Here is a 27580-nt window from a genome sequence, read left to right as displayed (position 1 = left end):
CCTTATTTAAATCTCTGTTTCTTCCTAAGAGAAGAAACTGTTTAGTTCCTTACCTAACAGCTCAAAATTAATTGTGGTTTCTTTTTGGGGCATCAGGCTTTGTACCCAAGATCTTTTATGTATTTCATTTGAAGTGTTGAGTTAAGTAGCTGATTTAAAATGCTGGTTGAAAGACTCCAAGTGTGAGAGTGTGACTGGTCTATGTGTGCTGCTTTGAGCCACTAACTGAGTCTTTAGAGCAAGATTTAAAGAGCAGTGATCATTCAAGTTTATACAGTAGAAATGATAAAGCTGTGATGTGAAATGTGTCTTCCCTTTGTCCTTTTACTGGGCAGAGCTGGGGAGGTGAATACTTAAATGCTGATTTAATATATTGTGTGATTGACAATGTGAAAGAAAGAGGAATTTTTTTAAGAAACTGGAGAAATATTTTGTGGTTTATACTAGGCTGATGCCCTTCAGCTAAATGGACTTGGTAAGAAACTGTTGGCTCTTAAGAAAGCTTACAAGGGCACTTCTGAAGTACAAGCTGCAAGAAGGTGGCAGCAGGTATAGCAGAGTAAAAACTTCAGAGTAACGTGGGGTGAAATTGATAGAAAGTCTCTAGTGGAAAGAGCAGTTGCAGGTTTAAAAAACTGTAGGAAATAAATTCAAATAGCTGCCTACTGTGCAAGGCATATCTATTAGCAAATGAGTTGAGATCAGTGGCATTGCTTCTCACTTGAACAGTGAGTGCATTAGAATGATTAATTTTAAACAAGAATGGTGATATACTAGATGTAAGAACAGCTGTAGAGGGTCAGGATAAGAGTTCAACTAACCCGATCTCTTATCTGTGAACAGTGGTAGTTCTCTGGCAGACACATCTGGTCTCCAGCTTTCCTTCCATGATTTTTTTTTTCTAATTGCTGTTGGCGTCCACAGCATAGTCTGGCAGGCAGTTCCCTTAGGTCAACCACGTATTGTGTGGAAACCCTTTGCTTTTTCTTTTTGTGTAGCTTGCTAATCTACTGTCTTGCAGCAGTTCTTATTTGAACAACTATTTGCTATTCTTGTCAATCTTATAAATATGTTAATCTTCCCTTAAGTTGCCTCTGTCCCATGCTGAAGAGTCCTAGTCTGTTTAGACATTGCATCTATGGCAACAGTTGTAGGTCTTGATGCAGTATTGGTAATCTTCTCTTGTTGTTTTTCTTAATTTTATCCGTTTTGGGTAGGAGCAGGGGAAGAGATCAGATGACATACAGTTAACTAATTGTCATTGGAGGTGTTTTGCTAGGGCACTAATACCGCACAAGTGAGCCAGAGAAGAAATTATGCTGGCAGGAGAGTGCTGCTGTATGTGAGTGACAGAATGGTGTCGGAAGAGATGCCTGGAGTGGGTGCCGTGGGTACTCGGGCAGTGAGAAGGGAATAGGCGTGGGCATCCCTTGACTGGTCTGCAATACCTATGCCTGCAGTGCAACATGAACTTGTAAAGCAAATGCAGGACAAAATGTGTTGAAAGGGGGTGGGGAGAAGGAGTGTTCCCACACATAATGTTTAGCTAATTTTGAATGAAGTGCCATGTTGCAGTGTGGAGTTTAAAATGGACTACAGCCACACATTCACAGAAATCCTTTGTTATCTAGTAAGTGCAATGGTTGACATGCAAACTGTTTCAGGATGCCCTTAAACTGTTGATTATTCTTCCAATTTCTTGGGGTAAGATAATTCTTTTCCTTCTTGCTTATATTGTTTTCTAAGCTTCTTTCAATGCCCGCTGGCTACAAATTTTGTTCCAACCCAGAAAAGCACTTCTTGCTTCAAAAAGCTGCTTAAACAAGATAAGAAATAGGCTCAAGGAAGCTAGGTCCAAGGGAATGCTAAAAAGAGTTTACCGATGTCCTGCAGCTTGCAGTGGTTTCCTGGGATTGTGGCATTACTGAATCCCCTCAGCTGGAAGGCACCTCGGAGGCCATCTAGTCCAACTTCTTGTTTGAAGTAGGGTGAACATAAAATTCAAACCAGGTGGCTCTGGGCTTGCTCAGCTAGGTTTTGTAAGAAGATGAAGACTCCACAGCCTTTTATTACTAATTTGGTAGTTTATTAAATACCATGCTTACACAATCTAGTCAATAAGATTATAATATTAGTAAGACTATGTAACTGGTAAGTTGGTGTCACTGGAATTCTGGGACTGTAAAAGTAGGACACTAGTCAAGCAGAGCATCCATCCAAACACATTTACCTTGGAAATTCTTTGCAAACCATGATGGAAACTAAAGTGGCTTCTGGCTTCAAGCATTTGCCAGCAATAAAGACTTTGAAATAGTTTGAGGCAATTTTAATTTTTTAGCGCAATGGTGCAAATATAGCAAATTGTTCCATCACCTGAGTATTTTATTTTAAATAAACATTATTCTGGCAGTATTTAAAATGTAAGACTTCAGAAGATAACTGCCTGACAGTACTGAAAATTATTTTTAGAGCATGACAAGCAGCTGTCTCCACATGGTGGTTTGTGTTCTCCATGCTCCTCCTCTACTGTAAATGGAAACATGTGCTGCAGTAGTAATCTAAAACTTCTTGTTACTTGTCTTTGTTTCAGCTTTGGTTTGCTTTCATTAATGGATTTTCTGGACAGATCTTATTTGAGCGGTGGTGCATTGGTCTGTATAATGTGGTAAGTGCTACAAGTTTTGACTTTATAGTGCTTGGGACTTGTATATTACTGTGTCCCCCATTTTTCACAGGTAACTGTCTCGGTTGTATGTCAGGAAAGGTGAGTTCATTTGTAAAAGCCATTTTGAATCCACTCTGAGGTAGATAAAAAATTTTGGTTTCGGTGGTGTTTTTATCACAAAAATAAATTTGGGAAAATGTGTTGAAATACACATTTTGCCTAATATAACCTCCAGAATACTCTGTAGCTTTTAGAGGGAATTTAATTTGGTCTTCAAAAACATCTTCAGCCTTTTGTACTGAATATTTTGCTGACTGTTCATGTTCAAAATAGACACAGAGTCTTAATCTTTGAGTTTTGATGGGTTTTTTTCCCCTCAGACTCTTAACAGATGCTCAGAGAAGTGTCATGCAGATGCTTTGGGTTGACCCGTGCTACCTATGTCCAGAACGGGAAGTAGTGTTGCTGCATCACCAGCATTTTTCACTTGAACCAAGAACAAGATATGTCAGTCCAAGACTGATTCCTGATTTTTGCTGTGCTCCATAGAGTGCCACAGTATCGCACGTGATTTTCACTTAAATCAATACTACTATTTAATCGATAACTTTCATTAAAGTCTGGACGATCTCTGGGACCAAGTTCCATGCCATTGACTGATTTTGAGTGTTACCTTTGCAATGTTACTGATGAGTGACTTGGTGTCTGGGTTTATAAACCATTAGGACATTTTGTCAGTGTTAGAAAATCCTTTGAATTTCTCTTTGGAGGGGGGAAATTAAATTATTTTTTTAAAGATTACTCATTCCAAATATATGGTAATACAGAAGAAGCCAGCAAATTATCCCTATCACTGAGTAGTATTAATGGAAACACTTAACTTCTGTCGCATTAATTTTAAAAGTGATGGCACAAACCCTCATATCCCATAAGATTTCATATTCTTCATGGACAGTATTTGTCCAGGGATTTTCCACTTCCTTGATTCTCTTCATCCTAATTTCCTGACCATTACTCGGTCTCTGTCATTCACATTTAGATATTTGCATCTATTACCTTTAAACCTGATTTGATGGATCCACCTATCCTACATAAAGCTCACGGATGAAACTAGTCTTCTAGAATCAATGAAGTAGAAAATAAGCCTTGTTTTGTATGGTCAGTATATTCTAAAATTAGAACTAGTCGCATGGACTCATGAAGAACCAAGCGCTAGTAGGATATTAGGGACTTCCATAATTTGAAGAGGTTAGATTTTTGAAGTGGTCTTAGGTCTGTCATACTCTTCTGTGCAGATTAACCTGTTATTTCACTACTAGTCTCATTAAAATCGTACATGTAAGAAATTACAGTAGCAGTGTAATTCCTGCTTTTGCACTGTTTTGCACTGGAGGCTTACCTTCATAAACAAAAACACTAGAAGATTTACTTCCAGTGAGAATGTAAATACCCCAATAAACTCGGGAACCTGGGAAATACCTTAAAGATGTATGAAAATGTGCCTTTTTTGCAATATATTGGACCAGCCATCTTAGCTTCAGTTCCCACCCCTATTAGCCTACTGCCATTTTAACCATCTGGTTTACCAATTTATGAGCAAAAGCAGCACATTCCCAGTTGGATCTAGGAATGTAATTATTGATTCTCACTAGTCTCTAATCTCCTGTGTTGCTCTTTGCTCCCTGACTACCAGCTCACTGCTGGTGGGAGCCACAGCCTACCTTCTGCAAACGTGCATAAACACTAGAAACAAATCGTAACTTCAAGCTGATTCTTAACTTCAAGAACACTTCTCAAACTGTTAAAAATGTATCTGTGTGTCATATCGGAAAAATAATTTCTAATCTAAACTGCTAATGTAAAAGGAAGTGAATGAAGTTTAGTATTCAGACGTGCACCCTGGTATTATTTTCACTCTGTGCCTGCACTGTAGACTGTGAGAAACATGGATAGCCAAGCTGGCTTTAAATGATCTGCCTCGGCTCCTGGAAGCACTTGAAGAGCAGCAGCATGGGACTCGGCAGAGGCTAATTTACTCTGCTTCTGGCAAAGTGTCCTGCTGCCTCTCCTGGAAAGCTGCTGAGGCTTGGTCATCTTAAAAGTCTATCCATAGCACAGACACATACTGCAGATAATTTGTTCCTATCGGTTCATGCCTGCCTCGAGAATCCCCAAAGCACCATAATACAGAATGGCTTTTGTTTTTCAGGAGGTTTTTTTTTTTTTTAATGTGATTTCCACATTTGCTTTGTCTGTGAACTTAGCTTTGGTTAAGCGTATTACATTTAATTATGGCTACAACTGCAGTTGTATTTGAACCCAGTCCCACAAGGCTTTTTTGAAGAAGTACTTGTCTTTCCTTTGCAGTCTGTGTTTTACCCTTGCTAGGTTAGCTGGTACATCAGAAGCTAATGATGCTTGACTACTTGGGTTTAAACTAATTGGTTATTAGTATGAATTTTCTTTCATGTTTCTCTTGTTCATAAGTCAATATTTGAGTTATGAATTGCTGAAATTCATGTTTGGACTTGTTTGGGCATTTGAAAATTATGTCAAATAACATGCTAGTTGGAAGTAAGTCCTCACTGATGTTTGTGGGAATTTTGCTATTGTTTAGGTACTGAAGTATTATCTGAGATCCACTTAAAACTAATAGCTGCTTTTAATTAGTATTTGCTTTTCTTGCAGATTTTCACAGCACTGCCACCCTTTACTCTGGGAATTTTTGAACGATCGTGTACTCAAGATAGCATGCTTAGATTTCCACAGCTATATAAAATTACTCAAAATGCTGATGGGTTCAACACAAGGGTAAGGGAAAGTCTGTTTCTTTAAGAAAAACCGTGAGTGTTCATATTTTCCAGGTCTTTCTCATTACAAAACTTATTCCCCACAGTTACTTCTGCTTTATGCTAGCCACTGAGAATGATTGTTCTGCCTCCCAGTTCTTTTCAAGGGATTGTATTTTCTTTTATTAAAAAAAAAAATCCTTATTTTTAAATAAGGATTTTCTGCTCTGACTTTGATTGAATCTGGTCCTGAAATATCCATAAACTTTGATTCAAATTAAGATTTGTATCAGAGTATGATTTTTCAATTCACAACTAATGATAAGCGGTGAGTTTATGACTTTGATCGGAACTGGATAACATCACCTGGATTTTATTTAGTATAGAAGTTGTCATAATGCTTTCTACTAGGTGGCTTTTTCACAGTTAGTATAGTTCTATTCCCATAGTTCTTTTGGAAGATAATATTTTAATTGGATTATTTGGACTTTTGCATTTTGAAGAATATGTTTTACTTCAATGCTAGCATTTGGAGTTCTGTCTTTATTCTATAACATGTACATCTAAATGTCCTTCTGAATCAAGGAAACTGTACATTTGATTTGTTTAGAGAAGAAATTGTACAGTATGTAAAGCTTTAATTTGTGTAAAACCTGTAAGTTAAAAGTTGTGAGGTGTTGGGGTCTGCAGCAGGTCTGCAGACGGGTTAGTTGACTTTAAAGACTTAATTGTGTACCTTTAAGACAGTCACAAATTGTCAAGCCTGTAAACAGGATGTGAAAACCCAGAACTTAGAACGGCAGCATATGGGCACATACAGCAACAGCAAATAGCAAGCAAGAAGAAGAAGACAGAAAGCCTATCAGCATCTGACACATGTACTATCTAAGATACATAAGTAATATGTAAAAATAATAAATGCTATTTTTGGCCATTTTGTCCGAACCTAGCCACGTAGATATAGTGGCTTTATGTCCATCTCAACTTGCGTCACCACAGTGAGGCACAAAATATTTGCCCATTAAAAGAAAACAGAACATTTCATAGTACTGAATCGATCTTTTAAAATTATTTTTTGAGGTAATTAAAGGAGGATTACTCCATCTCTTTGCTGTGTTTTGATAACTATCTTAAATTACATGGATGTTTACCTATTATATTTTAAGTTGTTAGAATAAAACCATTCAGCAGGACCAGTGTTTTCTTGTGAAAGAGCAGAAACTGTAGGAGGAAATAGATCCTGCAGAAGTTTAGGTATTTCACTTCAGGACAAACATTGTCTGACTCTAAAACTACACAATGAAGTGTTTGTTAGGAGTTAGAAAGAGGTCAAGAGTTTTGGACTTTACTGATGACTTGGTTTGTTTTCCCTCAGGTTTTCTGGGGTCACTGCATCAATGCCCTGATCCATTCCATCATTCTCTTCTGGTTTCCCCTGAAAGTGCTGGAGCACGGTAAAGGCTTCATTATTTCTTACGTCAGTAACTGATGTTCAGTCTTACAGAGCCTGTGTGTTTGCAGAATGGGAGGTCGTGACAAGTCCTGAGAAAATAATGCTGACAGACAGTTCAATAGGCTGTAGCTGCTGAACTTGGCTAGTTATCTAGTGACTTTCAGAGCTAAGGCTAATTTAACATAATTATTGTTCATATAGTGACTTGAATATGTGAAAAATGAAACTGCTCCTTTGCCAAAAAGTCTCACTTTTGAACAATGAAGGATGTTCTCTAAAATGCTGTATTTTTTAGGTAGACGGTTGAGATCTCAACTTTTTACTCTATAATGTTCTTAGAGAAGCTGCATTGCAACCACTTGCTTTATATGTTGTTGGACCTTTTCCTGTTCCATAACACAGTAATGTAAAACAGGATAAAAGAGAGAAATTTCACTACTGGTGAGGTCCATGGAAAAAATTGATTGGAATGGAGGTAGACCAAATCAAGAATCAGAGATACTGGGGAAATGAGACTTTTTGCTATACATATTAGGTTTTGCTTTTCATGAAAGGTACTGGAACTACTTGGTATTTCAGGGAACAGTAAATCCCATATGCTTCCTGCCTAGCTTTACAATATAGTTGTGTGGACAGAAAAGACATGGGAAATCTGTTCCTTTACTGTTGTAAGAAATAGGAGTAGATCAGATAAGGAATTTTGGGGCAGCAAGGGGGGAATAGTATTTATTTGAACTAATGAATTTATCAAAACTGAAATGCTTTCCTGGAAAACACTAATTTCAAGAAAACCTTCTCAGTTCCAGGATAAATTAATTGGGGAGGAGGTGAAAGGAAATGAAAACAGAGGGAGGATGAATGCTCACATCAGGGGCATGATTGTGAAGATACTTGTGGAAGGCAGGTTTATGTTTATCTGGCTGAGTAAAATGTCAGTATGGTAACCTCAGTGGCAGCTTCACACACTGTCTGATGGACCGTACAAGAAAGGGACTTTCCTTTCTTCCATACGTGGGTGGGAGCTCAGTTCAGTTTTGGGGAGGGGGTTTTCATGGTTGCTGGTTTTTTGCTTTCATTTGAAGGGTTTTATTGTTCTGTGTCGCTATTTTTGTAAGAAATGTTAGTCTGAAATAGCTCTTCTTTCAGTCCAACTTAAGAAATTTTAGACTGTTTGTCTGTAGTGGCTACAGTTAAATAAAAATACAGATTTTGTTTTAATCTTCCATATATGTTTTTAACTAATTCCTAAATAGATAATGTACATTTGTTTAATTTCAACAATTAAAGTAAGACTGCCATACTCACCTGCTCAGATGATAATTTTCTGAGTTCCTCTGAATAGGTTGCTTAATTTTCTTTGAGGAGGAATGAATATTGATTTTTCAAGTTTCTTTGTATTTCCAAGTCAAAAAGGGATTTCAGTGCCAGAGACAAAAATATGCTGTTCACACTGGGATGGTTTTTAACCTCTTGAGTTCCTTGGAATGTGAAGTGCATATAGTCCATGAATGGGCACTTGTATAGCTTTAGAAAAATGTGTGTTCGCTGAGTGTCCTGCTGTTCTTATTAACAGAAGTATCATTCCTTTCAGGACCGCTTAGCCTCCCAAAGTGCAAGGTCATGGAAATCACTGGGAAAAAAGGCATTAACTTACTGCATTACAATGTAACTTTGAAAAACCCTGAGTTTTACACCAAAAATTACTCAATTATTTAAATGCGCACTGTGATGTTGCACTAGAGCAATATACTGGCAGAGTCATTAGGTCAGTTTGTTCTAGGTCTGTCAAAATGGGTATGTATTTAAACATGCCTTTTTCTTAGCAAACTGAGATTTCAGGCATCAGCAGTGTTCATTGGACATGGAAGGCTCAGTTCTGTAGTGCTCCTCACCCTCTTTGTTGACACTAGAGGAAAGAGCAAAGTGACTGTTAAAACTTGACGTGTATTTGTGAATGATGTGGTAAATGCCTGAAGCCACAGAGTACCAGGGGAGGAGTTGGGCTGATAGAGATGCCAGTGGCTAGAAACCAAATCAATTCGCAATCAAACTGTCTCAGGCTTTAGCTCCTGCTGCCGTGTCAGTGACTAGTTTGCTGCTGTTCCTTAATAGTTGGGCGTCAGAAGACAAAAGAAAGCAGGAATAAGCACCAGCAACTAACGGAAAATACCCACAACCTGTCACTTCTTCAGAGACAACCACATGTAGCTATTGTAGAAGAAAACCATGACAAGTAGGTTGGGGTAACTGCACTGACTAAATATGTAGTCTTTTTAACTGTAAGCCTGGCAGTCTTCACCACAGAGTTTAGGGTGTCTGGGACTCCTCTAAAGACTTAAAAACTTCCCGATCCTGGAGACCTATATTATAGGAACATAGTTAACTAAATAGATGACCCTAGTTTAAGACTGTCAGATTCAGTTTTGCAAATCTAGCAAAATGGTACCCTCATAGTAGAAGCACTATGCTAGGCAGTATGTGTTTAGGAACAGGTCCAAGGTTTTATCTTAAGCCTTTTTCATCCCTGCTGTTTGTGTATTTCTCTAGCAGTTGTCTTAAAACCTGTGAAAACAGCAATACTTACCATGCTTGAGTAATGCTTGAAAGCTCCTGTGAGTACATGTTCATTTGGCATTAGTGTGGCTGTCGAATGTGCTTTCATGGTGTTCCGGTTTTATTCAACAAGGGCTAAGAAAGACTAAACAGACATTTGACGTATTGCCAAGGTTGGCACTTGATAGATTAACATGCACTTACCCTTGCGCACACTTGACTAGAGAAAGGGTGCATGGAGACTGAATGCTGCTCAGTTACTGAATTAATCTCCAGTAAGGTATTTTAGGTTTTACACGTGTCTTTCGTAGATGAAATTTTTGCAGCTTTTCTTAATTGAGCTCTGTTTCACCACAAATCAGCTGGTGTTTCACAGGCTTTTTCTCCACAGACAGTGCAAATAATGGGGGTTTTTTTAGAGGTGTCAATAAGTCGCACAGAGCAGATAGTGGCAGAAGAAGTGGCACTGACATACCTCAGCTCTTCTAGGCAAGTAACACCTTAAGCCGTGGCAGACACTTCCCCTTTTGCTAGGCTGACTTCTGGCAGCTAGAATTATGGATATACACGCTATCCAAGCATGGTGTCGGAGGCCTGCCTTAGCACAGCTTCTGCATTGCCATTACCGCACAGCTTCTAAAGTGCTTTTAGATATCCTGAAAGGCAAGGCTGGGACCAGTTGTTTTGTCCTGAAAATCTCCCTGTTATTTCATCCGTTCTGTTGATATACTGGTAAAAAATACGGTATTTTTTTCTTTTTCCTTTCAGATGCAGTATTCACAAATGGCCAGGGAATTGACTATCTATTTGTTGGAAACATAGTTTACACTGTGAGTTTGTGTACCCTAGCAATTTTTGCACGGTATAATTTATTTAATTTTTTTATACGCCTTCAGAAAGTGGTGTAAATCGGGAGACAGTCTATGAGTAAAATAAAATCAAATTTGTGCTGTGTGCATGATTTTCCTCCTTCTTTCTTCATTTCTTCCCCCCCCGACCCTGACATGCAGCAACAATATCTTCTGCTCTGTCCTTCCCCTATCCCACACTGCCAAGGTCCTGGGTTGTTACCTAAATGATAGGAACTTTTTAGGTGTAAAGGAGAGATTGGGTTGTGAACAGCACTGAATTTGAGAATGTTAGTACTGAAGCTGTCTTTTTTCCTTGCAGTATGTTGTAGTCACTGTTTGTCTGAAAGCTGGCTTGGAAACAACTGCGTGGACTAGAGTAAGTACTTTTCAGTATCTTTTTTTTTATTAGCACACCTTCCTCCCTAATGAGTATTAATACAGAAAAGAAGTACTGAAAATAATTTGAGACTTCAGTGTTTTAATTTGATCTTTCACGCAAGGATAAGCTGCTGAGCTCCCTAAGTAAAGAATGTGAGAGAATGAACTCGTAGATCACATGATACATGTGATAAAAAAGGGCAGCCTGTCAGAAGTGGGAAAAGAGCACTGAAAGTATATGGCCAGCTTATCTAAATATTTAAAATTTTGCATAAATTCAACTTACTACTGTAATTGCTGAAGGAAACAGATCAAGAACATAATCTTCGTACTCTGTGGCTCCTTTAAAAATTAATGCAATAGGGAATGAAAGGTGTCTACCCACAGATAAACAACCAGGCTTTGAAAATGTCTTTGAAGCTAACAAAGAGCACTAGTGACTTCACATTGGATGAGATTTTTTGTTTGGAGACCTAGTGTAATAACAATGTTAAGTCAAACAGTTATTTTGATCCCTAGATTTGAGTCATTTACTTGCAGTGAGTGAGTGCTCTGTTACTGGTAGGTGTCCGAATCTGGCAGGGCAGTGACCTCTAAATAATAAGGGTGGTAGAAGTGTTTCTGTGTTGATGAACCTCCCAATACCTTCCTCCCCTTCTTTCCCCTAGCCCCTCTGAAATCTTTTGATTTTGATGGAGTCCCTGTTTCTTAACACCTGTGAGATACCTTGTGGGAATCTAGCTTTCATGGCATACTAATACACTCTGCTCTCAAGATCAAGCTGTTTCGAGAACTGTCATATTCTTAGTTTCTTGGAGGGGCTTGGCTTAAATCTCGTAACCTCATTGCTTCTGTTAGTTGTAAAATGTTTTCTTTCATTCCTCACAGAGGAATTGTTAAGATTAATGAGCTGATGTCTGTTCTGAATTTTAAAGATGAAATGCTATCTGTATGGGTTATTTAATTATTAGGGAGATGCTAATATTATCTGCCTCGTTCTCTCATCTGAAAATAAAATCTGTTCTTTTTTTGTTGTTTATGAATAGGTTCTGTATTGTGTATCAACATTTTAAAATGCAAAAATATTTAAATTAATCCCTCATGTACTAAAGAGGATATATCCAAGTCTGCATTGGAGGCATGTAAACCTGTTTAGATCCTGTTATTTGTGAATTATTTGATAGGTCCTCATCTCTCCCCTTCCCTGGGTAGCTGGTGTCTTTTCAGGCATTTGGGGATAATCATGATCCAACTCTTTTCCGAACTTTGTTTTAAAAGATACCATAATGTTCAGTAGATCTCAGTGTTCGTTAACACTGGCATTTTATACAGAAATTATTATTATGCGCAGAAACGTGTTTATAATTAAGGTTTTTTCTATGTACACTTCTAATTCCTGTCTTATTGTTTAGGCCAGTCATCTTGGAATCTGATGTTGATTACAATAATTGTTTCAGCTGTGAGTTAACCAACATGCAGAGAATCTTTAGGTTACTTAAAGTATTAAATATACAACATTGAGTTAAGCCTCTTCCCCATTCTCAAGTGGATTGTTTACAAGCAATTTGTTCTTGAGAGTAGAGAAGGACACTGCCACTTGGCAAAACATAATGGGTTCAGCCAAAAGGTTTAGGTGAATAATGGAGATTCAAAGTGGTACATCCAGTAGGTAGTATGGAAAGAAAGGCTTTGGTAGAAGCGTTAACATGACACCTAACAAAACCTGCATGTTGGAGCTGTGTGGAGCAGCTTATGTTATGTGTTAACTGTCTGGAACACTGCAGTAGGCTTTTTTCCCAAACGGTTACAGCTTTCTTCACTGCTCTACCACACTAAATGAACTATTTCAAATAAATAGGATGCAGAAGATAGCCATACAGTTTGTCTACTTTTTATGGAGAGCCTTGACTTCTTTTTTTTTTTTTGACTGTTGTTCATTTAATACATCTGATGGACTTGCTTTTGCTTTGTACGTGAATTCTCTGGGGGTGAATGACAGATCAGTGGAGAATCACCAGTGCAAAGGTTGGTGGGGTGAGAGTATAACACTTTCAAGGAGTGCTCTTACTGAAAGCAGAAGCTCTTTTAAAGGTATAGAAGCAATTCAGGTGGGTACAAGCCTGAGATAAAGATAACATAAAATCAGCAAACTTTGCTGAGCTGGAAAGGGCAAGGTGAAGAGCTGCAAAACTCAAAAACTGTTCTACCAGCAGACTGGAAAAAGAAACAGGACTGAGACACACACACACAAAAAAAGTCACTTCACTAGCATAAATAAATCTCCTACAGAATAAGACTATATCTTAGATTGGTTTCCAGCTTGCTTTTATCTTTCCGGTTTATAACCGTAAAGTCTGTAGGAGTTTTGCAGCTTGGAAGCATCAGTCCAGGCTATACTGAGCCTTCTGTCCGCTTGGATGGACAGAAGGCTGTGTAGCTCAAGAGGTGTAATGACCTTTTGGGAAAGCAGTGCTGGTGCTGTTCTGCCATTGCATGGGGCTGGCTTTCATTAAAGATTAATTCTTGCAGCAGCCTCGCAGTACTTGTTCTTTGGGAAACTGAATGCTACAGTTGCTCACTGGCAGGGTTTTATTTTAGTCCAAATATTGACATGAACTGCCACTAGTTTTCAGAAAAGCAAGTAGACTGAAAGAATAAAATCCCCCCCTTTTGTCTAGGAGTTTAAAAAAAAAAATAAAAATCCTTCCAGTCCGTTAGTTTTACTCACATTAAAACTGAATCAGAAAATGTGGGTTTTCTTAAATAAAACAGTTGCTGGTTAGATCTCCTGGGTGAAACAGAATAAATAGTAAAATCTGAAGACAAATCTTCTTGCCCACTGTGTCTGTCCAGGAAGGGGCCTGTCCAATGTTCTGCTCATTAGCCCAGCAACTTTAGGGTTGAACAAAATTCCAGCTTTCCAGCAGTGTCTAGAAGAGTGTTCTTTCCATCACCTCTGATATTTTGCTGTGTGAATACTTCTACTGTAAGGCAGTCTCCAATTGCTCCCAGCTATCTGCCAGTCTGCACTGGTGCTGCAGAGTCCTTGCTTGTTTGGTTTTTCTTAGTGCCTGAGCTGGAGAAAGCTCTCCTTTCTGAGGATGCTCAGTGCTTCCAGAGGAGGAGCAATATTAATTCCAGAAGTTTGTCTGTCTCTTAGTGGGCAGAACACAACGCTCAGACACTTCTTTGGTTCTCAGACATACTGTTCAAAAATTCAACAAATACAATCATCAAATAGAAAATATAAAGCTGAGAACTAAACAGACGCAGTGCCCACCACAGCAACCAGTATGTGAATTTATTCCCATGGTCCTAAACCCATATGCAATTAGTAATTAAGATTTATGCAGGTACTTCTCTGAATTGGAGCCAAAGTCATCAGCCACAAGAGCTGTTGGCATCCAGAAAAGCTGGAGCCAATAATGAGCTCAGTTGCTTGTTACAACTGAAATTACTGATTCCATCCACTGCAGTGTAAAAGTAAAACATCTTAAATCATCCTGAACAGCAAAGTAGTTGGGATATGTAGGAAAAATTACTTTAATGCAACTGAAACGAAGTTTGTGCTGGACATGTTCTTGGTCACTTCAATAATAGTCTTATTTACTCTTAGTGAGTCTACAGACTAAAGAAGCGGTAAGTATACAAACTGGATTGCATATCCATAAATCCCTTAGGATACCTTTAAAACAAAAAAAGCAAAGCTGATCAGTAGATGTTGGTTGTGGTATATTGAATTCAATTGGCATTGAATCTTCCTTTGTGAAAGGTAGGAGCGGTGCACGTGGGCTTGTATGTATATATTCTACCATAAGGGATTTGTCTGTGTGAACTTTAACCTGAGCCTTTGAAAATTTCTGCCTTGATGTGTGTGTTGAACCTGGCATGTGCATGACGGGAAGCAGGAACAAGATGAGAGAAATCAGGGTTCCAAGGAAAATCTGATGTGTTCTTGGAGCTCCAAGAAAGACATGTTGGCCAAGAAGACTGTCTGCCTGCCCTGTTGTAAGGCAAAGATTAAAGAGAACTGGTTTATGCTGTTTAAACAACCTGTGCTACTGGCCTGAAACCAAGTGCAGTAGACAGGCCTTAGTGAGACCAGCAGACACCTGAACAGAGAAAGAGCTATAGGTTAGGTGGACGCTGTGCCCTGTGTTGACTCTCCTCCTTTCCCTCCTCCTCGACAGTTCAGTCACCTGGCCGTCTGGGGAAGCATGCTGCTCTGGCTGGTGTTCTTCGGAGTCTACTCAGCCATCTGGCCCACGTTTCCCATTGCACCAGACATGCTGGGGCAGGTCAGTATGAATGCTTGGCTGTGTGGTGAGCTGCTCAGCACAGCACCCTGCTGTCGCCAGCGCTGCCTGCTGCTTCCTCAACACTTACACAATGGTTGGAAAGGAATTGTGCTCTAGTAAGAGTGCTTGTACTTCATTTTAACCTTTTTTTTTAATCTCTGCCTTCATTTATCTTAATTTTCTCATTAGAAGAGCTCTTTTTCTCCCCAAAAATGACATCATACATGATGATATGCACTGCGGATACTGTATGACAATTCTCAATTCAGTTGGATAGTAGTGAGACTGGTTCTTTCACTAGTGCTTTCCTGGTAAGACTTTGCGTTTGATAAAATGCCAGGTAGAAATCTAGTTTTATTAGTTTGGGGGTTTGTTGTTTGGTTTTTTTCCTGCATTCTTTCTCTTCCATATGTTTTGCTTTCACATTGTTCCTTTTTACCTGCATTCATTTAAAATAAACCACAATTTACTTGAGCATAGGATGAGATGGTCAGAAGCAGAAGGGAAGCTGATGTGTTACTGGCCCTTTTAGCATACTAGAGGAATTTTGAATTTGTTTCTTCAGTGTCAGCTGAGTTCCAGGTGGTGCAATTTTCCCTTTGGTGACATTATCTCAACCTGTGGTGAGAAGACTGAGTCATGAGCCTGTCAAAACCACTCGGGAGCCTTGTGCCTATTTAAAATAGGTGTTTCCCATGAACGATGAAGTACTTGATAAATGTATGATAAAAAGTTTTTCTGTAGAAGTGGAGCTGCTGTCAAAATCACCACGAAAAGCTATTTTGTAACAAGTTTAGAGTTTTCTTAAAACTCTAAAACAGCAAAGATGCTGTTTATGGTACAGAATTTAACGAAGAATCTAAGCATAATGCATGTCACCCTTGTGTGTACTAGAAAACAAGAATAAAAAAGCCAGAGTGTTTGCAAGACAATTAGAGATTTTTGAGGTTACTTTCATTTTTGTACTCAACAAGATCAGTCAGGCATGATATTGTTAGTGTTCTAGCCTAATACATATTTTATTATCTTGTGCTAAAACACTGGGGATAATGGAGGCTATGGTACGTTTTCATGGACAGCTTTTTAGAGGCAAGGGTGACAGCTGACAGGCTCAGATCAGCAAGTGAGTGACTGACAGACAAAGCCTCAGTTGTCTGATAGGACTTCATGGTGGTCTTTGTGTTTCACAGCACATACAACATCAGAAGCTCCAATTTGGATTTTCATATATCAAGCAGAAGTTTGACTTGAGTATCATGCAGAGCCACAAACATGTACTCCACAGCAGACTTGTAGTGCTGCTGTTAACATGTTAGCCTTCTGAAACAAAAACAGTAAGGTTAGCAGTTTCTTCATACAAGAAGGGTCAGGCTATCCGCTTTAGTTTGGTGTTGCATTTTTTCAAAACTAGCTCCTGTTTTTTTTAATTGCAGCTGCAGCAAAATTCATGTTGTGTCGGTCATCAGTATTTGCTCCGACATAAGCCACAGGTCTCAGAACAAAAGCTTCATGTTAATAAAGTTTTGGTTTTGCTTGAATAATTTTTTAGACAGTATTTCTATTTAAGCTTTGGTTTTATGCTCTGGTTTTCTGGCATTATGACTTGAGAAGTGGTATTCATATCTTGCTGAGAAGAAAACAATAAAATAGGTTTTGGTGTGGTTTTTTTCAGTGGAGAACATGTACTTTGCCTGCCTGGTCCAGCACTTGTGGAGCAGTGTCCTTGAGTCAGTAATCGTTAGTCAAAGATATTAAGGATTGTTCATCATTCTAGAAAGACACTTTTTGAATAGAAGCAATCAGAAATAATCTGTTGTATGATTTTGGGGACATGGGAGTGGGGATCAATACCGTTCTGTTACGGTTTTCTTGTATTAGGAGCAGCAATGGAAGAGAGTGGATTATTTTTTGTTGTTGTTGTTTATCCTTTTATAAAATCAAGGACAGCTCCCAAGGTAAAGGGAACTTGCATATCACTTGCATTAACTTAAACAAAGTATCTTGAGTAATCAATTACTGTCATAAAACCAGCTCATGATGAAATGGCTGGGATCGTGCTGGGCTTTAGTCAGTAAAGTTAGTTGCCTTGCTGCTTCCCAGACTTAAACTGTTCCTTTAGTCCTGCTATCTTCTTTTTTGCATTTACAAGTAATCAAGGTATTTTAAAAGCTTTTTTGGGTTTCAAATCTTGCTAGTGTGTTTATCTTCAAATAAACTGAAGTCTAGAATATTTTAGATCCTCATATTACACATATCCAGTTAGCACTTGATGGGAGCTTTTTTTAGCTGTAAGACTTATTTAGCATCTATGCCAGTCAGGACTTTCTGCCATCAGTAGAAGGCATAGGAGGTGCAACACATTTCATTCTGTCCATTCATCAAATGTCAGCATGGAGTCTTGCAGACTTGTAAGTATGTGAAAAGATTCTTTCTGCTGGGATTTATTAAACCTTTTTCGATGTTCTTTCTCTTGCCCGTTATATCTTGAGCATTCTCACAGGAAAAATAATACCAGTTGTTTTTTCCTTCTTGATGGCAGCAGGGAATCAACTTAGTTATTCTGTTCTGTCAAAGAGTCAACATACTACTCCTGTTTCCGCTACAATATTTATAATAGAATGCGTGTAAAGTAATAAGGCAATGTTGTGATAAAAATCTCAGTAGTCCTTAATAGAAGTCATCCAATAGTATAGTATCTGGTACTTTGGAAGTAAACTCAATTGCTGCTTTGGGGAAACCTTTTCAGACACGCAGCATTTTCCTCTAATAGTATTAGAAGCAGTGATGTAAGACCAAGGAAGCCCTCTGGTAGCTCTCTTGGCTTTCCTGAATATTTGTAATTTTTAAAGAGAAGTTCTTTTTTCTATTTGCAGAGAAGGGTGACGCAGAAAAAGTCAGTGCCAATTTTTTTGTCTTGCTTGTGGAGCCAGGATACTTGAATGGGAGCTGACTGTTTTTGAATGAGCATTCCAGGTGACAGTATCTAGTATGATATGTAAATCCTTTCCCACCTTTTAGTAGTTACAACTTGCTGCCACAGATATTTGGAAATGAGGAGATGCCTGTGTTTTCAGCAAGTGGTACCCACTTTGATATTTAATAATTAAGAGATGGTACAGAAATGTGCTGCTGTAAGGAGGTGAGTACCTTTTCTTGAATTTTGGGGGCTTGTGGCTCATAACCCATTTTCTTGAGCAGCCCATTAGCCATAGTCCTTCCCTCAGAAAATCTTGGATATTTTGTTTACCTGGGAGATGGGGATTTGGTGCCCTGAAAGGAACAGTGAGCAATAATGTTTGAGCTCATTTCTTGCATACAGGTGGTGTCAGTGAAATGCTGCTCGTACTTTTTGCCTCTGTGGATTCCTTCATAGGACTTGTATCATACTTTAGGTTTATGGGAATAATATTACACTGTATGGGAAATAGGTCTGTGTGCAGGTATTCCCACCTATGCACATACCTAGATACCTGTACTTGAAAGCATGTGTATGTATGTAAGTGTCTGAAAGTGATCATGCATTGAGTCTTGATCCAGACATACTTCAAGATGAAGAACAGATATCTTACTTCCCCACCACAAGCTAAAATACTTTATTTTCAGTGTTTTAAGGGAGAGTGGGGGTGTCAGGGGAGGAATGTTCCTCTGAAGCATCTGTTATTGGTTGTGGATGAAGAAAGGACTATACTATTGAGCTGTGATCCCTCCACATTGCCCTTAATGTAAGTGTTTGTTTTGTCTCTGTCTCGTTAGTTGTTACCATTAAGGAAATGTCTTTAGGAAATTTAGTATCAGCCATCTTCTTTCAGCCTGGAGGAGAGCTGCTAAAAGAGTGGAGCCTTTAATCTCTTTTTGAGAGTGTCATGTGTTGTGGTTAATCTGAAGTGCAGGTTCTAACTTCTAGGTTTTTACTCTTCTGTGCTGTGTGTGGTCATATCTCAAACAGAGGTTTAAGAACCATTTATTGTTTGGAACCCGTTATTTTGATCTCAGGATAGCTTTAGGATGCCCTTTCTCATCTGAGGCTTCCAGCCTTGTCACAGCTGGAGGTTTTGAAGTTGGAGCTGCTGCAGTTTCTAGTTACTTTAGTATAACTGCAGTTATAGAAGATTCATCCAGAATCACAATCAAAATAGTTTTTGTACCACCAGCTCTGCTTCTGCGTAGTGGAAACAGCTACATGGAAGAGTTGCTTTCATAGCTGTAATGTTAGGTGTGCTTTTTGTTTGAGTGCTGCTCACATCCTTGACGGAACATGCTTTTTTTTTTTCCAGCTAAACTGTCAAATTCTTGCTAGGTTATTTGTTCACTTACATAAAGATTTCAAGGAAGCTGTGCATTGGCTTTACCTGGATTGAGTGCTTTTTAAGAGATCCCAGTAATTGAGATCTCTTGTTGATCCCATGTAATGTGACCGTAGCAAGACTTACTCGTATTAATGGTTTGTGAAGAAAATATCTGTCTCGCTTTTTAGCAAAGCTTCTCATTCCTCTCTACATGTATGCCATTAGCAAGACAGGTTCACCTTAGCTATTGCATGATGTTGTTGGCTTTTGAGGGCGGAGGTTATCTAGAGAGTCTGATAAACTCTGGTTGCATGGCCAGTTTTGTTAGCTGGCTTTCAGTCTGAAGCTCTCTTAAATCTTGCTGATTTATCTCTTGCCAAAGCATGTGAGAACTTCATGGTTTGGAAGACTTGGAAACAACACAAAACAAAGACAAAATGTCCTGGAGGCAAGATAATAATCATTATTGCAACACAATAAACAGGGTTTACATTACTGTTCTTTTAAATCCAATGCTTGAAATACTGACAGCTTAATGTCCATTTTCATGTTTTCCAGAAAATTTTTGCCGTTCTCGCTACATCTGAACCTTTTTCCAGAGGTCTCAGTTGTTACTCTTTCTGGCTTCTCATATTTCTGCAGTTTGGTGCTAGTTAGAAAATTGGCAGTTCTTATTGTGGTTTGTTTGTCTGCAATCAATTGCACATTACACTGTGGTGTCAGTGTTTTTGTTGATGAAAATGCTTTATCCAGCTGTTAGGCCTAGCTCAGACTTTGCAGATTGAGGTCCTTAATGCCTGCTGATCATGTTTGTTTTTATTATTATACACAGCGGTCTCCATGGCACTTGATGTGGTTTTGGAACTTTTTCTGCAGTTTTGGACTACGCTCTGAGCAGACAAATTAGGCTAATGAAGCATTCATATATTTTTAAGCATCTGTTGAAGGAGTGGGTTTGGTATTTTTTTGAGCCACATCTGACTTTCAGAAATTACTTTCATTTATAGATCCCTGGCATTGTGGTGTTCTAAGTCATACACCAGAAAGATGAAAAAATTGAGATAAACAAAACTCCTGAATGTGAAACTAATAGATTAAACATGCTGATTTTCTGGAGGTTAATTCCTCCCAAACGTGCCACTTTACCTATTTGGCAACTCTGCAGTGAACCTATCCTAACTATTTCTAAAAGATGTCCCAGACTTACTTCTCTTTTGAAAGTATTACGTGAAGGCTTTAAAGCAGGACTGTGTATGCAGCTGTACTCAGCACTTGCTGGCATTTCCTATACAGAGCCCTGTGAAAATAGGGTAAAGCCACGAGCATAAAGACTCATTCTGGTTTGGGAACTGGCAGTGCAGAGCGAGGCAGTCAGCTGGCCTGCTAACTTCTCTGAGGTCTTCATGGTGCCCACCTTCCCTTTGGTCTTTATTCCTGCCCTGCAGAAGAACTGTGGCTGGCAAGCTAGTGTGTTAGGTGGGGGAGCAATAGGAAAGTGAGTGGAGATACCTGGTTACCTGCAGGTTGTACAGATGGTGCATAGGGCTTTGTCAGCTGGTTTTCCTTCAGTGTTGCAGTGTAACCTGGATGCTAGCCATGCTGTCTGGCCAGCGCCTGTTTGGAGATCAGGTAACGTTAACAAGTTTAAATGCTACTCGGTAGCCTATATAGAAATGCAGTGCACACACAGAACACTTACACTTCTGCGTAATTGGCACATTATCCAGATTTATTGGTTTTGGAGTGCTGTACTGGTGTCCAGGAACAAGCTCCTTCACTCAAGATGGAATTATCATTTCACAGTAACAGACTACTTAAAAAATTACATCTTTTTCAATTTGGAGTCCAGGGCTGCACAATGTCCTTCAAAATTTCCCCAGATCACTTTTTCATATATTTAAAAGTAGCAAAGCCTTGTTGTATGCTTGCAGAAAGATGTTTGGAAGATATCCTCTTCAGTGTTTTTTTAATTAGAAGCAGCTGGCTTTTATAGAAAAGCAGCTACTGTATTGTACCAGAGGCAGTGTGTACTAATACTCATGTCTACGAAAAATCTTTGTCTTTTGAGCCCTGTTGACGAGCAAGGACATAATAAGAATGTTTGGCTTGCCATACTGGATCAGAGCATTTCTGGTGTAGGCTGTGTTCTGCATTAGAAACTTAATGGGGAAAACTGAACAGCTCTGCAGGATGGGTTTGTCATGTATGACAAGAGTTTGTGTGCATCTCAGTAAAAGAAAAAAAACTTTTTTTTGTTGGATAGTGTAACTGGAGAGTAGCTAAACTGCTTTTATGCCTCTTGCAAAGCGCTCTGCCTCTGTGGTAGCTTTTGCAGGTGAACTTTGTAGGCTAGCAGTGTGCTACGTGGAGGTTGGGTAGGGTGGGCTTGAGGGCAATGCAAAAGGCTTCATAGCCAAGAGGCTTGGGTCTGCCTCTGCACGCTTTTGCTGTTCAGCACTCCTGTCTGTGGTTGTCATACATGAGAACCAGGCAGTGTGAAGGCATCAAGCACTATCCTGTTTCTACATGGAGTTTATTGCCTAAATGGTCTGGTGTGATGAGGATTGGCAGGAGAAGAGAGGACATGAAAGTACAGAGATCCATGCCTTGTTGTTCCTATACTCTCTAGGACACAAAGGAAGGTGGTAGGGTACTTGAGTATGTAGGATGGTTGTTAAAAGATCATTTAAGCTCATAGCAATGAAGCCGTGGCTCCTTTAGAAAGTAAGAGCAGCAGATGGGATCTATTCCAGAGGGCAGGAGGTGGCTGAGTTGGAATTGGAGATTTTATAGCTTGCTTTGGTTATACTTAAGTGACTTTGTTTTCTGATGGATGCAGGAAAGCCCAGAGAGCAGATATCTGGAGTTTGGTTGGGATGTTTTGTTTCCCTTTGTTCCTTGGGGACAGGAGGGTCATGTTATGTTTTTATTTGAATTTACCTACTATAAAGGGGTTTTGTTTGTGGGGGGGGGGTTTGTTTAGCTGAATTTGTGCTCCATGCCACTGTTTCTTCCCTGCGCTGGTTGGCTTGCATTTTTCTAAGAAACAAGCATAACCATTTCATATGCGAAAATATTTCCAGATCAATTTGAAACATACCTTTATTCCCTTTCCTCCCTACAGTATACGTTTCATGAGATCATTTTTTCCCAATTGTATTATGTCAAAACTTGATCCAAAAAGCCCTGAGGAGTGGAAATGATCTCTCTTATATTGTTCTAAGGCAGACGTGGGTACACAGGCTTCAGGAGTAGTGAGGCTGGAAGGAGAGCAGCATTCCTAGGTACCCTGCCTGCTGCTGTGGGGCAGCCGGTGCAGCCTGGCCCCTACGGCTTTAACGTTACCACAACAGCTGGCAGCAGCGATGATATCTGTGCTACTTGTTTGCTGGTGGATGTGGCTGACACAAAGCCCTTCTGGTGTGAACGCTGTATTTTTGGGGAGTGCTTTTGGGTGTCTCTGTGGGAAGTCAAACTGCACCTATTAGTCTTGTAGAGTGTGACTTCTCATTTTGGGGTATGTGTATCACTTGAGCTGGTATATCTGTACCAGTAACCTTGCCAGAAGGCTTAGGAAGGGGGCTGTGGAAAAGACTAACAGTGGTGCTAAGCAGATAGACACGTAAACTTCCAGAGAGCTGTATTTTCTTTAGTACCTGAATCAGTAGGACTGAGAGGAAGCAAGAACAGAATAACACAGGGTGGTGACCGTAACATAATGCCTGGAGTGTGAAGGAGCCACTTGTGATTAGATGTGCCACCACTGGTCTCTGTAGCATAAAACGCAACAACGGCACCTCTCAGTAGCTTGATGTTGGGGAGTGAGTTTCTTTCACCAGTTACAGCTGCAGCCTCTTGCCAAACATCTTGCAGGGCTCTGTTGCAGCTCTGGGCACATCTCCCTTTCCCGGTGTATGACGGAAGGCAGTTTGGTGCTTATGGTGGTGTCAGCAGACTCGTGCAGGGAAAGCTGGGACAGCAGTGTTGTCACACACACTATCAAGTATAAACATTCTTTCTCTGTAGCACAGAGTGCTGGGGTAGGAGGAGGAAGGATTCATACAGTGGCTGAAGTGTACAATAAATGTTACAATTGACCCAAAATGGCTTCTTTTTTTTTTTTTAGTAGATTGGCCCAAATTTGTGGTGTCAAACAGCATTTCTCATTTCTTAGAAGGTTCTTCTTGCCACTTCTTACTCCATTCAGCAACTGGAAGATGCCAATTCATTCCAAAGAAATGAACCAGAAAAATATTATATGCAAATCGAATTGCTTCATCTCGTTTTCTAAAGTGATGGACTCATTTAGTTTGAAATTGTGTGTTTGGAGCATTTCTCTTTTTTGGAAGGTTTCTGGGAGCAAAGAGCATGAACATCTACCAGTTCCACCTTTAATAGTCTGTAAGCTGCACCAGGGACTGAAGAAAGGAGAGGGAGTTGGACTCTTAGTTGGAGAGAGGGCAAGGAATATACAGGGCAGAATGAAGAAACATTGGCTTTCAAAGTTTCCATGCCATGCTCAACTCATTGCTTGCCATTGTATGAGGTGTGCAAAATGTGTGAGTGACTGGAAGAGAAGATAATGTGGCTAGCAGAGTATAATTTTAGGCTCAACAAAAAATGACTATCACCTTTGCAAGGACTACTTTTGTGCAGTGTTTTGGAGTAAGCATCTGTTTCAGTAAACATCTAAAGGGTTTTATGTCTTTTATTAGTCGTATGGTTCCTGTATGTAAGCTGTTGCTTGTAGAGTTTTATCCAACAGTATATGTACATAAACTAGAATAGCTGGTTTGGCATTTCATATTCATGCGTGGAAGAAATATTCTTGGTTTTGGGTTCTGAGACAATTTGTAAGAGAGTTATACCAAAAAGGGATATTTTTAGGCCATTTCTATTTCAGAGAAGCATGAAAAGTAACCACTTAAAGCTTAACTTCTACAGAAGCTGCATTCAGGGAAGGACTTCCCAAATTCAAGTGAAGTTTGTACACTGGAATGATAACAGAAGTCAGAGGAAATGATGGTGAATTTCTTTGATAGCATTATGCAGTTGACTTTCATTGTGTTTTTATAAAACTGAATGCCAATATAAAAATAAATTTTTTAAAAAGGAGGAGTGAGAGGTGAGCATATAGAGTGACAAAATAGGTATCTGGTGGGAAGTGGAACAAGAAAAAACAAGGCTCTGTCAAACAGTTTTCCTTAGTTGCTTCTGAAAAGTACATACTGTTGTTATTTGGGGTTAGGCAAAATATCACTGAGCTGATGAATCTTACCACTAATGTTCATTCAAAATATATGTGACAGTTAAACTGAATTGCTGGCGTCTTTGTACAGACCAAAAGGTAAAATGTAGCCTCAAAATCCAAGATGTTTTCCAAGCTGATTTCAACTGTATGTAAATGAGAAAATACTACCAAGGGGTGTGGAAATAAACTGAAAAGTTGGAAATAGCTAGAGAGGGACTGAGAGGGAGCTTTCCAGTGAAATTACTGGCTGGATTTAGAACTGAGACTCTGAAGAGTAGGTATGTTCTAGTCTTTTGATGTTGGAAGTCAGAAAAATGTTCTTCCTGTGCAAGCAGGCTGACCTGTTTTGAAGCCATATATAGTTTGCTTCAGCTTCTAATGAAAGTGGCCTGCAAGGACTCAAATTTAGCCAGATGCTGGCTGTCACAGGCAAGACAAAGTAAATGACAGCCTGTGGTACATCTGGATATTGGGGTTTATTTTAGAACCAGAGAGATTAGCATTCTTACCCAACTTGATTATTCTCATTTGTTTTCTTCTACCATATCATTATGTTCCCTAGACCTCAGCTTCCCTGTAGGGAGGTCACTGTTGGCCTGGGAAAGCTGGACAGCCCAGCTCCTGTTGGGTTGGTTCTCGCTGTGCCACTGCTGTCAGTGTTGATCACCTAAAAGCATTACTCGTCAAGGTCCATGGCCATTCCCCAGCATTGCTGTCTATGTGTGTCCCTGTTCTCTGGGATCTTCTGACACTTCCAGGATCTTCCCCGCAGGCAGCATCTTCACCTTCTTTCCAGATACTCTTCCCCCATTTTTTTCCAAGACAATGACTTCTTTTTGTAGAGCCTTCTTTTTGGCATGGAACACAAGCCCCTGGTTTTCCTCATCTAAATAATCTGCTTGCAGAATCACAACACATGATCAGCCTTGTAATTGGCAGTAATGTCCTGTATCTCTTTATTAGTCAGAGGATTCAGGACATGCCACTTCTTTTCAGCCCAAATGTTGCTGAGATTTACAACCAGCTTTTACTGGTTGTGGCTAGAGCAAGCTTCTGCTTGGGAGTTCAGAATTTCGGTTGTGGATGTTCAAAGATGAACACACACCTTCCTCCAGTTGTTGGCTGCCTTCACACTTCAAGCTGCTTTCTGCAATGTGGTGTCAAAGAGTTTTTTATCAGCTTCTGATGTTGTGTATGTAGAAGAGAACTGGCACGTGCTTCAAAATCAGTCTTGCATTCTCCAGCAGGAGTGAGTTTTTCAGGAGAGGCTCACCCTACGATGATCCTTTGAACTCTTCCCATCCCAGAGTGCCTGCCTGCTCTGTGATTGTGGTGAGTAGCTGTATGTGTCTCCGTCAGTGCTACTTATTTTACTGGAACTACTCAAATAGTTTCTATTTGTAGGGGTTGCAAACTCAGGTCCATGGAATCTGTTGTGGTTTCAGCCACAAGTCCTGGAAAACATTGATTTCTCATTGAAATATTCTTAAGGATCTTGCTAGTCTTGTGTAGGGGAAGGAAAATATTCTTCATCAATCAGCTGAACTGGAAAGATATGGTCTTATGAGAATACTCTTTCCAGAAAGCCAAACTGCTGTGTGCTAAGCAGTCTGATTTTTCTATGGATCTAGGGGTTTAAAGTGTTTCTGAAATCAGAATTCTTTAGGTTGGAAAGGACCTTTTAGAACATCGAGTCCAACTGTAAACCTAACACTGCCAAGTCCACCACTAAACCATGTCCCAAAGTGCCACATATGCATGTATTTTAAACGCCTCGAGGGATGGTGACTCAACCACCTCCCTGGGCAGCCTGTTCCAATGCTTGACCACTCTTCCAGTAAAGAAATTTTTCCTAATATTCTATCTAAACCTCCCCTGGTGTGACTTGAGGCCGTTTCCTCTCATCGTGTCACTTGGCACTTGGGAGAAGAGACCGACCCCACCTGCCTACCCCCTCCCTTCAGGCAGCTGCGGAGAGCGATAAGGTCTCCCCTCAGCCGCCTCCTCTCCAGGCTGAACACCCCCAGCTCCCTCAGCTGCTCCTCATCAGACTTGTGCCCCAGCCCCTTCCCCAGCCCCGCTGCCCTTCCCTGGACACGCTCCAGCCCCTCGACGTCCCTCCTGCAGCGAGGGGCCCGACACTGAACCCAGGGTTCGAGGTGCAGCCTCACCAGTGCCCGGTACAGGGGGCGGTCACTGCCCTGGCCCTGCTGGCCACACTGTTTCTGACACCAGCCAGGACGCTGCTGGCCCCTTGGCCACCTGGGCACACTGGGGGCTCATGCCCAGCCGGCTGTCAGCCAGCACCCCCAGGCCCTTTCCCACCGGGCAGTTCCCAGCCCCCTGCCCCAGCCTGTAGCACTGCCTGGGGCTGGTGTGACCCACGGGCAGGGCCCGGCACTGAGCCTGGTTGAACCTCACACCACTGGCCTCGGCCCATCGGCCCAGCCTGCCCAGACCCCTCTGCAGAGCCTCCTGCCCTCCAGCAGATCCTGTCCCCCAACTTGGTGTTGTCTGCCAGCTTTCTGAGGGCGCACTCGATCCTCTCATCTAGATCATTGATAAAGAGATTGAATGGAACTGGCCCCAGCACTGAGCCCTGGGGAGCACCACTTGTGACTGGCCACCAGCTGGATGTAATTCCGTTCACCACCACTCTTTGGGCTCGGCCAGCCAGCTTCTAACCCAGCACAGAGGACACCCATGCAAGGTATGCACAGCCCACCTCTCCAGGAGAATGCTGTGGGAGACAGTGTTCCGTCATGTACAGGGCTACCTCACTGCTTCTCCTTTATTGCCTGTGTCTTCTGCAGAGATTATAGCCATCCATCGCTGCATTCCAGTTGTGCAAGTCATCCCACCGTGTTTCCTTGACGGCAAATATTTAATTGTTTTCCTGCTGCACAACAGCTTCCAGCTCGTCCTGTTTGTTGCCCATGCTGTGCACATTGGTGTAGGTGCACTTCAGTTGGGCTGTTGATCCCACCGCCTTTTTGAGAGGAGAAGCCATAATTACTGTGTGACCATTTTCGGGTGCTTCTGTGGTTTCTAACACG

General features: G+C 40.4%; 1 protein-coding gene across 4 annotated transcripts in view; it reads left to right on the top strand.

Annotated features, from left to right (window-relative positions):
- Nucleotides 1–27580, top strand: part of ATP8A2 (ATPase phospholipid transporting 8A2) — a 349977-nt gene that overhangs the window by 230169 nt on the left and 92228 nt on the right. For all 4 annotated transcript variants that reach the window (XM_055702611.1, XM_055702612.1, XM_055702613.1 and 1 more), the window contains 6 exons: nucleotides 2591–2665; nucleotides 5354–5476; nucleotides 6830–6908; nucleotides 10229–10290; nucleotides 10631–10687; nucleotides 14880–14987. In XM_055702611.1, coding sequence (XP_055558586.1) covers nucleotides 2591–2665; nucleotides 5354–5476; nucleotides 6830–6908; nucleotides 10229–10290; nucleotides 10631–10687; nucleotides 14880–14987 — 504 coding nt within the window. The remainder of the gene's footprint in view (nucleotides 1–2590; nucleotides 2666–5353; nucleotides 5477–6829; nucleotides 6909–10228; nucleotides 10291–10630; nucleotides 10688–14879; nucleotides 14988–27580) is intronic.

This window comes from Falco cherrug, chromosome 2 (genome assembly GCF_023634085.1).
Source record: "Falco cherrug isolate bFalChe1 chromosome 2, bFalChe1.pri, whole genome shotgun sequence".
Classification (NCBI taxonomy): domain Eukaryota; kingdom Metazoa; phylum Chordata; class Aves; order Falconiformes; family Falconidae; genus Falco; species Falco cherrug.
This window is presented reverse-complemented; position numbering and strand designations above follow the sequence as displayed.